Source organism: Arachis hypogaea, chromosome 13 (assembly GCF_003086295.3).
Source record: "Arachis hypogaea cultivar Tifrunner chromosome 13, arahy.Tifrunner.gnm2.J5K5, whole genome shotgun sequence".
Lineage (NCBI taxonomy): Eukaryota > Viridiplantae > Streptophyta > Magnoliopsida > Fabales > Fabaceae > Arachis > Arachis hypogaea.
The window spans coordinates 9,145,478-9,156,049 of record NC_092048.1 but is presented as its reverse complement, the minus strand read 5'-3'; the positions used below and the strand labels follow the sequence as shown (position 1 = coordinate 9,156,049).

The 10,572-nt window shown below is 32.6% G+C and overlaps 2 protein-coding genes and 1 long non-coding RNA gene across 10 annotated transcripts; 1 reads left to right on the top strand and 2 right to left on the bottom strand.

Moving 5' to 3' along the window:
• LOC140177835 (uncharacterized) lies at nucleotides 1-1,872 on the bottom strand. Its single transcript, XR_011869322.1, has 2 exons — nucleotides 1,537-1,872; nucleotides 1-211 (listed from the first exon to the last, which is right to left on the bottom strand). It is a non-coding gene; the product is annotated as an uncharacterized lncRNA (long non-coding RNA).
• On the top strand, nucleotides 1,791-5,680 carry LOC112737056 (uncharacterized). Of its 8 annotated transcripts, none has more exons than XM_072211144.1 (4): nucleotides 1,791-3,009; nucleotides 3,901-3,995; nucleotides 4,344-4,819; nucleotides 4,956-5,680. In XM_072211144.1, the coding sequence occupies exons 3-4, from the start codon at nucleotides 4,346-4,348 to the stop codon at nucleotides 5,361-5,363; spliced, it is 882 nt and encodes a 293-aa protein (XP_072067245.1). In that variant the 5' UTR covers nucleotides 1,791-3,009; nucleotides 3,901-3,995; nucleotides 4,344-4,345; the 3' UTR covers nucleotides 5,364-5,680. The 8 variants fall into 8 exon arrangements, with proteins under 8 accessions (XP_072067245.1, XP_072067246.1, XP_072067243.1 ...); XM_072211145.1 differs by having other exon boundaries at nucleotides 2,527-2,981; nucleotides 3,897-3,995; XM_072211142.1 differs by having other exon boundaries at nucleotides 2,541-3,040.
• Nucleotides 5,681-6,281: 601 nt separating this feature from the next.
• On the bottom strand, nucleotides 6,282-9,120 carry LOC112737055 (gibberellin 2-beta-dioxygenase 6). The gene is made up of 3 exons (XM_025786786.2): nucleotides 8,471-9,120; nucleotides 7,421-7,745; nucleotides 6,282-6,814 (listed from the first exon to the last, which is right to left on the bottom strand). Exons 1-3 carry the CDS (start codon nucleotides 8,950-8,952, stop codon nucleotides 6,584-6,586), a joined length of 1,038 nt encoding a protein of 345 aa, XP_025642571.1. The 5' UTR covers nucleotides 8,953-9,120; the 3' UTR covers nucleotides 6,282-6,583.
• Between the last annotated feature and the right edge of the window lie 1,452 nt (nucleotides 9,121-10,572).

Sequence of the window (10,572 nt, the reverse complement as noted above, 5' to 3'; positions counted from 1 at the left end):
TGAAAAGTAGTAAATCTTGAATAAAGGAAACAGTATACACGTACCATCGTACAAGTTCATAACTTTTAATGCAGGCCCCAAATCTTGTTGGGCTAAAAAATAAGCCTTATCCAGTTGAAGATCATTGCCATTGCTTTGCTGTGGAACTTTCACTTCCAAGTGGTGGAAGGATATTCTGTGCGTCCAACTCCAACTGTTTCTATATATTGTGCTACACATGAAGCATGGGTTGCAAGTTAAGGTTACTAAAAGAGACAATTGATTTGATGGAGTATATATAGAACCTTTCTAGGGTAAAGTTTTTGTTTTTTACTTTTTTTTTTTTAATTTGTTAAAAATTTTAAAAATATTTTTAAGTTTTATTTTATTTTAATTTTATCCAAAAAAAAAATTTATTTGTAATTTTAGTTTAATTATTCTATTGGTCTTTATAATTTTACTAAATTTGTAATTATATTTTTATACTTTTTTCTTTCAATTGGTCTGTATGTTGCTTTTAATTTTATAATTAAGTTTTTTATAATGTGAAAAAATATTAGAGTTAACTGAATATTTCTTTACAAATTAAAGGTATTCATAATTAAAAACCTAATTAAATCTTTGAACGCATGTATTTTGTGAGAAATATTCCGTTAATTTTAACATTTTTGACATGAAAATGATCTAATTACAAAATTAAAAGTATTGTAGGGACCAATTGAAAAGAAAAAAGTATAGGAACCTAATTAAAAATTTAGTAAAATTATAGAGACTAACAGAGTAATTAAATCATAAATTTTCAAAAATATTTAAGACCAATTTAATAATAATGCATGATAACTATGTCTGATTTGTTTATGTTAAAGCTTATTCTTATGAAATTATTATTGAATTGGTTGTAAATTTTTTAAAAAATTAATTGTTAGAAGTAAATTGGACATAAATTAAAAATTTTTAAGACAAAATTAAAATAAAATAAAATTTTAAAATTTTTTAAAATTTTTTAATAAATTTTAAAAATAAAAAATATAGTTTATCCAACTTTTTATCATTGATTTTCTTAATGGTTGGTTATTGTGTTGTGTTGTTTTTAATATCTACTTCACATGGAATTAGTATGTCCTCTCAATAAAATTTATTTATTGATGATAAAAATGGCCATAAAAAAAATTAAAAATTCACATGCAGTTATTAATATTTATTATTATATAAAATTAATATTTAAAAATTATTAGATAATTAAATAAATTTAATTAATTATTATTTAATAATTTTTAATTATTAAATTCACATAAAAATAATTTATGCAAGTCTTTACTAACAAAAGATGAAAAAGAAAAAAAAGAAAAAGACAAGATGGTAATTGTATTTGATTTGTTTATGTTAAAGATTATTTTTATGAAATTATTATTGAATTGATCATAAAATTTTTAAAAAATTAATTGTTAAAAATAAATTGGATACAAATTGAAGATTTCGAAGACAAAATTAAAATAGAATAAATTTAAAATTTTATTGATAAACTTCAAAAATAAAAGAATAAATGACTATTTGTACCCATGAGAGATGAAAATGCTGACATTTGTACCCATGAAAGTTCGAAACTAATCTTGTACCCATGATAGATGCTGTCCGTGTGACAAAAGTGCCCTGACTTGGATCTAAGCTTGGTTCGTGGGTTTCCGAACCTACGTGGCACTCCCAACCCGCCCCCCAAATCTGAGCCAACCATTCACCATCATCATCTTCATCTTCTTCACCATCACCATCACCATAACCTCCATAACCTTCATCACCATCACCTCAGCACCGCCACAGCCACCTCCCTTCACCACAACCTCCGACAACAACCCATACCGCCGCGCCCCTTTCTCTTCTTCTTCCCCTCTCCGCATACATTTTTTTTTCAGCATCTTCGAACTTCCTCCACCTAGCCTCGATCTCTTCCCTCTCTAAGACTCCAAGCAACTCTATTCCCTTTCTAATATAACCTTCACCGTAAGGCTCACCAAAAGTCCCATCGTACCTCAACATTGAAGTCAAAGCTAAACCAGTCCCACACAATTCACTCATCCTTTTACCTTCATTTGAATCCAAAGGCACTAGTGCCTTCTTTGGGGTACTCTTCCCAGCCTTCTCATCTTTCTCACTGAAAACCTTCTGAAAGATGGATATGGACTGTCACGTGATTTATTTGGATCCTCTTCATCGGAGCTGGCGGCGTCATCATCCCGTGCCTTCTTCCCACATTTTGGTTGGTTCGAGTGGTCGATACTGTTCTTGGCTGCGCGCTTTGACCCGGATTTGGCTTGCTGACAGCAGACGAAGGTTGAGACTTCAACTTTGAAGAGGGTTTAGCGTTTTCCAATTGAGACTCAGGCTCAGGCTTGGGCTCGGGCTCCGAATCCGATTCGACTTCAGATGAAGAAGACGAGGGTTTGGAAACCATTTGCGGTTGAGGCTTCTTGGGAACCAGTACGTGCTTGTCACGTTCATCTTCGCCTTCATCTGTGTCTTCGTTGGATGAAGCGGAGCTAGGGTTCGGACGGGGGAGTGGTGACGGGTTGGAACGCCATAAGGATGCTGCGGAGAAGGTTGGGTGTCGCGGCTGTTTGGTGGCAGACGAGAGGAGACCCAGGAATGGAGAAGGTGGCCGCCGCCGCTCTGGGCTTTGGTGGAGAGGAGGAGCTGACGCTGTGGTTTCTGGGCTCAGCGGAAGTGAGAAGAGGGGAAGAAGAAGAGAAAGGGGAGCGGCGGTGTGGGTTGTCGCAGGAGGTTGTGGTGAAGGGAGGTGGCTGGCGGTGCTGAGGTGATGGTGATGGAGGTTATGGAGGTTATGGTGATGGTGATGGTGATGGTGAAGAAGATGAAGATGATGATGGTGAATGGCTGGCTCAGATTGGGGGGAGGGGGTTGGGAGTGCCACGTAGGTTCGGAAACCCACGAACCAAGCTCAGATCCAAGTCAGGACATTTTTGTCACACGGACAGCATCTATCATGGGTACAAGATTAGTTTCGAGCTTTCATGGGTACAAATATCAGCATTTTCATCTCTCATGGGTACAAATGGTCATTTATTCAAAATAAAAAATATAGTCAAGTTTTATTATTGATTTTCTTAATTATTGGTTGTTATGTTGTGTTGTCTTTTAATATCTACTTCATATAAAACTAATATGACCTCTCAATAAGATTTATTTATTGATGATAAAAATAGTCATAAAAAAATTAAAAGTTTACATGCAGTTATTAATATTTATTATTATATAAAATTAATATTTAAAAATTAGTAAATAATTTAATAAATTTAATTAAATTATTATTTAATAATTTTTAATTATTAAATTCACATTAAAATAATTTACGCAAGTCTTTACTAGCAAAAAATGAAAAAGGAAAAAAAGAAAAAGGCAAGATGGTGCTAACACTTAAACTATTAGATTTTAAGTTAAAGATAAAATTAAAATATTATAGTTATTTATTAATGGTTCGAAATGAGCAATTTTAAAATTTTTTACATTTTAAAAAGTGGGAGACATTTTCATATTTTTAAATTTAATTAATAATTTTTTTTAGATATAAAACCATAGACCTATTTATCATTTATTAAATTATCGGCAAATAATTTAATTAATCAATAAGAACTTTGTCAATTAATCAAATTTTAATATAAATAACAATAAAAGATATTAATCAGAGGGACTAATAATACTCTTTCGTTTATTTATTTTTTTTCTTAAACTAAGAGTGAGACTCAAATATGTAACTTTTATTATGTGAGTATAGCAAAAGATTATACCATTTGGGCATACACCGATATAAAAAAAATTAGCCATAAATGATCAAATAATTTTTGAAAATACATAAAATGAAAATATTGCAATTTCCAATGAATCAATTGACGGTTGACAGTTAGTCAGGTAACGCCACTTCCTTCCGAATTCCCTGTACTCTGAACAGTTCCAATCAGCTTACGCTTCATTTGGGCATCGAAGCGGAACCCTAAAATTCTAAGGTATGGTGAAGCCAACGTTCTCTTTTTTCCTTGTCTCCGTGCAAATTTTACTTCTTACTAATTTGGAGTTTCTTCGCCCCTTCCGAAACCTATTTTAAATGTCAAACAACACTGTTCTGCGAAACCCTATTTCCCCCAAATTGAAGTTGTTAACATTATTTTGCTACTAATTCCACGGGTAAATCTTAATTTCACTGTAAATTTGCTTATTTTTTGTTTTTCACAATCTTCAAAAACAAAATCACCATGCTTGCTGTGTGCTGGAAAGTTGGTGTATTCTGTGTCGGTGATTCAATTATTGTTCCTGCTTGATTGTAACCTAAAAATGCTTTCTCTCTTTGATAATAGGAATGGATACTTCTGTTGAGGGAATTAAACGTCAGTTACCGTCATGGATGGTGAAGAAGGTTGGTACCAATCATGTGAGTAACTCTGACAATGTTGGTGAAACTACTTGTTCTGTGGACAAAGGGGACGTAGCTACAGAGAATGGTGGAAATCGTAAAACTCAAAAGGAAAAGGAAAATGCAGAGATAGATCACAACAGGGGAGCTTCAAGGAGGAAATCAAACTTAAATGCAAAGGGTGAAGCTAAGAGAAAAAGAAAATCAAGCCAAGGTGATGGAAGCAGCGGTAGTACCATTCAAAAGAAGAAGAATAAAGGCAATGGACCAATGGATCAAGCTCGTAAGTCGTCTAGAAAGAAATGCCGAAATTTAGAGGATCATAGACGTGATAGTACTGATGTAATTCCAGGTCAAGCATCTGATGATGAAAATGATCTGGAGTTGACGGTGGATGATTTAATGACCATAGCAGAACAGGTAATTTTCTTCTCTGTTAAGATTGATGGAGAAAATTTGTGTGTTTTGAAAGTTTGCTCAAGTAATCTAAATCGAAACATGTTCACCATTTTTGTCATCATAATAGAGCATTCAAACTATTGTCATGTGCATGCAGTATGTCAAAGAACATGAATACAAGAAGAGGCAAGAAAAATCCAATAGACAGGGTGAATCAAAATCTCAAATTCCAACTAAAAGTGAACCAGGCACTGCTCTTGATTCCTGTTGCAAGAACACAAAAACACCTAGTTCTTCAAGGGAAACTCTATGTGGTTCCACTCGACCTGGTAAATTAATTACTACAAGCACTTTTCAACAAGCTAATCCTGCTAAAGAATTTCTGGAGATGTACTTTGGTTTCAAACCCCTCGAGGAGGAAGAAAAGCAATCTGTTGTACATAACTTAGAATTTACCTATGAGTGCACTAGACAAAGTCAAGATGATCATGTTGGAGAAGAAGTGGTCCCCTTGACGAAGAAAAAAAGCACTTTGAAAGACAAGGTTGCAATGTTTCTTGACTAAAACCTGTTAAATCATTCGAGAAGTTACGTTTTATCCTAGATTGGTTGTAAGTCAATCATTTTTGCTAGGGTGTAAAGCTCCTCATACCTCAAATTCTGATACAATGTATTTGAAATGCTAAACACTCATCGCTAGGGGACACAACAGTAAAGCATTTTCTTTGACACATCATGAGGCAATAGGTTGTTAGACGCAGCTATTGTATAGATTACATTGTACATTATCATCAGCTCAACCGTAGAAGATAAGGGAACACATAATAAACATATGAGCTCTTGTTTTTCTGTCATCTATAGAGAACTTATAGTTTATATTGATCCTATATGATTAACTTTAATAATTGCAATGACTGTGGAATATGCATGTTTCTGGCTGATTATTATACAGTTCTTACCTAGTTCAGATTAGTTAATTATCAATGGAGGAATCTTCTTGTGAATTTTTCTATATTTTGACATATAATTTAATAATAAGAGATTGGAACAATTACATCAATAGTATGTTCGGTCTATCTCATTGATAAAGTGGGGTTTAGTTCTGTTTGGCTAACTTTAGACATTTATCTAAATTATATTTAGAGTCATAGCCAGCGAAAGGAGGACCATGTGTTGGGGTAGAGTGCTTTCTGTAGTGCCTTAAGTGCAAAAGCAAAATCTATTTGCATATACATGCTTTGGAACAAGACTTATCTCAGACTTTACATATGATATTGGCTCTTTTGTTTTGATGATTTTGCATGAATATGATCATGTTCTTTATAGCTCTATGTAATCAGATTATCTAATTTTCATTTTCTGTGCCTTTGTATGCATTTTGTCTGCTACCTGCAACACCTGCCCTTGAGTAGAACAAACAACCAAACCTTTCTCTGTCTCTACAATTTCTATTTGAGTTTTGTCTCTCATATAGCTTTAGAGATCTGAATACCACTCTCACATTGGATAACTTTATGTTGGGTGCACAATCATTCAATCGTCTTTACTTGATACAAAGTACATCCATATTTGTTTAAGAGATGTTAATATAGAATAGGAAAGGATAAAACTATGTTGTTCTGGTGCTTCTACTTGGGTGCATTGTAAGCACTGCTCACTCTGTTTTTTTTTTTTTTTTTTTTTTCATTACATATTATATACCTGGACAGAAAAGCTTATTTAGGAATAAAAAATATTGGAACTGCCCATTTTCTCTAGTGCTTTCTTGGTTGTCATAATTGTATGTTAAAGCAGAAATCTTGATAGTCCAATTTTGTGTCCTATGTTCTTGACATCTTCCTGAATTCGGTGTCTGTATTCTCCAAATGTGAATTTCCTGTATAAAGAAGGTTTCCTGTAGCCATTTATTATTGTACTGTAAGAAGGGCATAGGAAGTATGCTATGGAATATCTATCCATTTTGTCATTTGCCACTACCTTGTGCTCCACACTTTTGTACACGTCATTGCTCCATGCCTGTATTTGGATTTCCAAAATGAAAGCCATTGTTAGTGAATGAATCCATTAATATATAATTGACCATATAATAATTCTTTTCTTTTCTTTTCTTTTCTTTTTTCTATAGCCAAGGTAGTATTATTAGAGAATTGATGTGAAAATTTGAATATGCATCCATCTTTGGCACTAGGGGTTGTATCACTACCCAATTTGTGTTCAGCAATCATTCTATTATTGAATATGTTGGAGAGTAATTAAGCCGGTTCACTTTAGGTTTCTTTCAATTTTAATTCTTAGCCTTCAAAAAGACATAGTTTATTTAAAGACAAAGGTATTAATGTATTATAAGTAATAAGTGGCCCATTTTATTCTTGTCAAAGGATGAATTATAGATTCTTTGACTCTTATGCATATAATAGAGAAAAAGTTGGCATGTGTCGTGTTTAGTTCTAGTATTATTATATAACTTTCTTATTGGTAGTTGGTCATACTATTTAAGAATGATATATATGTTAAAAATGATTGATTGAAAGTGAAAGGAAGCTACTGGTAGTAACAAAATAGAGTAACTATGGTTACTTGAATAGTTTCAATAATACCTAATAACTCTATATAAGTTTTTACCTGAAAAAGGTCACCGATGTTAACAATTAGAGCATCTGGATTTGGTTTTACAGCAACCCATTTGGAATCTTTCATGAGTTGGAGGCCACCAACTTGATCTTGATAAAGGATTGTAAGGAAATCACTGTCAGTGTGAGGTACTAATCCAAAAATTTCATCTTGGGATTTTGGGCATGATGGATAGTGATTTAATCTCAGAAAGCATGTGCTTGCATCACAGAGTTTTTCAATTGCATCATTTGGGTAGCCCAAGTTTTCTGCTAGAATGCTTGCTAATAATCTAGAAACTTTTAACATAGCTGGTGCAAATTCATTGATTGCTTCCCTGCATCCAAAAGTTAGAAACAAACAAATTAAGTTGCAGTTCCTAAACGTGAGATCATGCATGATGCATGTGCAATAATTCTATTGTCCCATTGTTAAATTGTTATCTGAATTCTGGTTGGTTCCAAACTATTATTTTACTCAAGAGGGACCAGTGCATGTACAACAATAAACTTTTGAAAGCCAACCTGTCAAGATATGGAATAACTGATTCTAGTAGTTACCATTCACTCATTCTACATATTTTAATAAATTTTTGAATTGGTTCTTAAACCTCAAATAACTATCATCATAATGCAAGGATTTAGAAGAGAAAGTTACACTTCCATCATGTGATTTTGGTCATGGTTGGTGTCTTTCCTATGAAACAAGTTATCCATATGCATGGCTTGACTGATAAAAAAACTCTCATAATTCTTCAAATTTTCCATTTACATTCTTTTGACTGTGTAGTAAACTAGCAATGCTTGTGCATACCAGTGCTAAGTTGATTTAAGTGATGTGACACTTATTTTCCTTAATCAAAGTTTAGAGTTTTCAGCCTTTTGGATGGAAAAACTAGAAAGATTTTCAACTAAAATACAGGATTGTCAAATATCTAAGGCTCTAACCAACATCAATTCTTTTATTCTTGAATCGGAGCTTTGAGAAGGTATTAAGAAAACCATGTTGAGAAGGAAGATTATAAGTCACCAAAAGCAATATACATAAGAGTGATATATATACCTTAAAGAAGTGAATTCACCCCAGGAAGCTGCATCAGAAATCTTGGTGAGAGGAATGTGAAAGGCTTCTGACCAAGAAAACTGGTTTGAGCGAGTAGCTGTTGGTGTTCCCCATCTGTAAGGATTGTTCAGAATCTCACTAGTGACCTTCCTGTCAAAGGGTACCTTAAACAACTTCATTTGCTCTTCCTTCATGTTCCTCAGTAGCTCAGTGCTTATTCCATGGTTTACTACTTGGAAGAATCCCCATTCTGATGCTGCCTTGCATATTGCTGCAGTGCAAGCCACTCTTTCTGTGGCATTACAACTTTCAAGACCACTAAGGTCTATCAGTGGAAGCTCACATTCATCCACTATAGGATCATTGTGGATTTCAATAGTTCTATTATTGTTATTGTTATTATTAGCATGTTGGAGTTTGGCAGATTTCCTTAGAAGTGCTTGATAATGGTGCAAGAGTGGAGGGTTTGAATCTATCATCATTGTTGCACCTATTGGCTATAGCTAACTTAGCTGTTTTTGTATTGGGGTGTGTGTGATGAGTAGTAGTAGTAGAAGAAGGAAGAAAAACCTATTGGAGACTAAGTTGATAAATGCATTTATAAGGTGGATTGGAGAGTAGGGACAAGAGTACGTGCTCTAGAAAAGGAGAAAAAAGAATTCATGTTATTTGAGTATATTTAATTCATATTTTAAAATATTTATAATTACTTATATTTTTGTTTTCTATATGACTTTAACCACCATAGATTAAAACGTGAGATTAAAAATATTTTTAAGATGATTAGTCAGTACGTAATTTAGAATAAAAAAACAGTTTATTTTAACTAAAAACCTTGCGTCAAATCTTTAGTGAGTCGTTACGTTATAATTTTTTAAAACTTGAACTCGAATCTCTCTAAGTGAGGATGGAAAAACTATGCCATTTAAATTATAATTCGTTGGTCATTACGTTATAATTTTAAAAAGATAATATTTTAGTAATTTTGTTCATTTTGAACAAAATTATCTTTTATAAAAGAATACATATAATTTAGACTAAAAAAAACTTTTAACATCTTAAATATTTGATAGAAACTCACATTTATTTATTTTATGTAAAATTAATAATTAAAAATATAAATAATTTAATATATTTATCTAAATTATTATATGATAATTCTCATCGATTAACTTCAGGCAAATACAATTACGATTAAATCTCTATCTAAATATTTGTCTAGGGTATGAAATGGACAAACATTGAGGACAAACCGGACTGTGGAGGCCTTGACATTTGTCAGAGAGACAGCCAAGTGTTGAATGATACTAAAAAAAAGTGTAAATTCTAAAGGTCATAAGCAAAAAGAAAAGAATATATATATAGTTGGCAAATATGAACGAACGAGGATTCAAACGAACCTAACTTAATATTTTGACTTAAGAGACATAAAATTAAAGAAATAGATCCCACGGTTGGAAAGAAACCTTTATGGTCAGCATTATACATAGAGTATACTATAGAGTATAGACCCTTAAGTTATAATGAATATTGAATGTTTTATAGGATATTAGGTTTGTATACACTTTTGACTTGTATTTTAATTTTAAGAGTAATAGACACAAAACATGATTGCTTGCCAAACAGGATATTCCACCAAAAGTGCATAAAGATAAATAGCAAATGCTCATTGGGTGGTTGATCTGTCCTAAATGTCTTACATTGTATGTAGTATTCTTCAATGTCCAACGAAATTTGTTGCTATCTTAATGGCATTATGTCTTACCTCTGTCTTCATTCTTTATTGTCTTTGCATCTATTTGCCGAAATCACTGCTCAATGCAATATGTCTAGTCTCTGATGATGATCATCTCTATAGCTATACAATTAGTTTTCTCAATTTGAAAACTCTCATTAGGGTAAACACTTGCACAAATAGAAAATATAGTTAAGGAAAATACAGGTGAGATATTCTATTGTGAGAATAAGGTGACATTACTGTTTTAACAACCACTTTCATAATAACTTTTGGTAAATATTTTTTACCACTGTAATAACCGCTAGCAAATTAATTATTATATGTACAAAATGAGATAAAATTTGAATTTTCTGATACATGTTTT

Excerpts from the sequence above, each read along its gene's own strand:
- LOC112737056 (XM_072211144.1), top strand. The coding sequence starts at position 4,346 with ATGGATACTTCTGTTGAGGGAATTAAACGTCAGTTACCGTCATGGATG. Across the intron at positions 4,820-4,955 it reads TAATGACCATAGCAGAACAG|TATGTCAAAGAACATGAATA; the intron begins GTAATTTTCTTC and ends ATGTGCATGCAG.
- LOC112737055 (XM_025786786.2), bottom strand. The coding sequence starts at position 8,952 with ATGATGATAGATTCAAACCCTCCACTCTTGCACCATTATCAAGCACTT. Across the intron at positions 7,746-8,470 it reads GGTGAATTCACTTCTTTAAG|GGAAGCAATCAATGAATTTG; the intron begins GTATATATATCA and ends TTTTGGATGCAG. Across the intron at positions 6,815-7,420 it reads ACATCGGTGACCTTTTTCAG|GCATGGAGCAATGACGTGTA; the intron begins GTAAAAACTTAT and ends ATCCAAATACAG.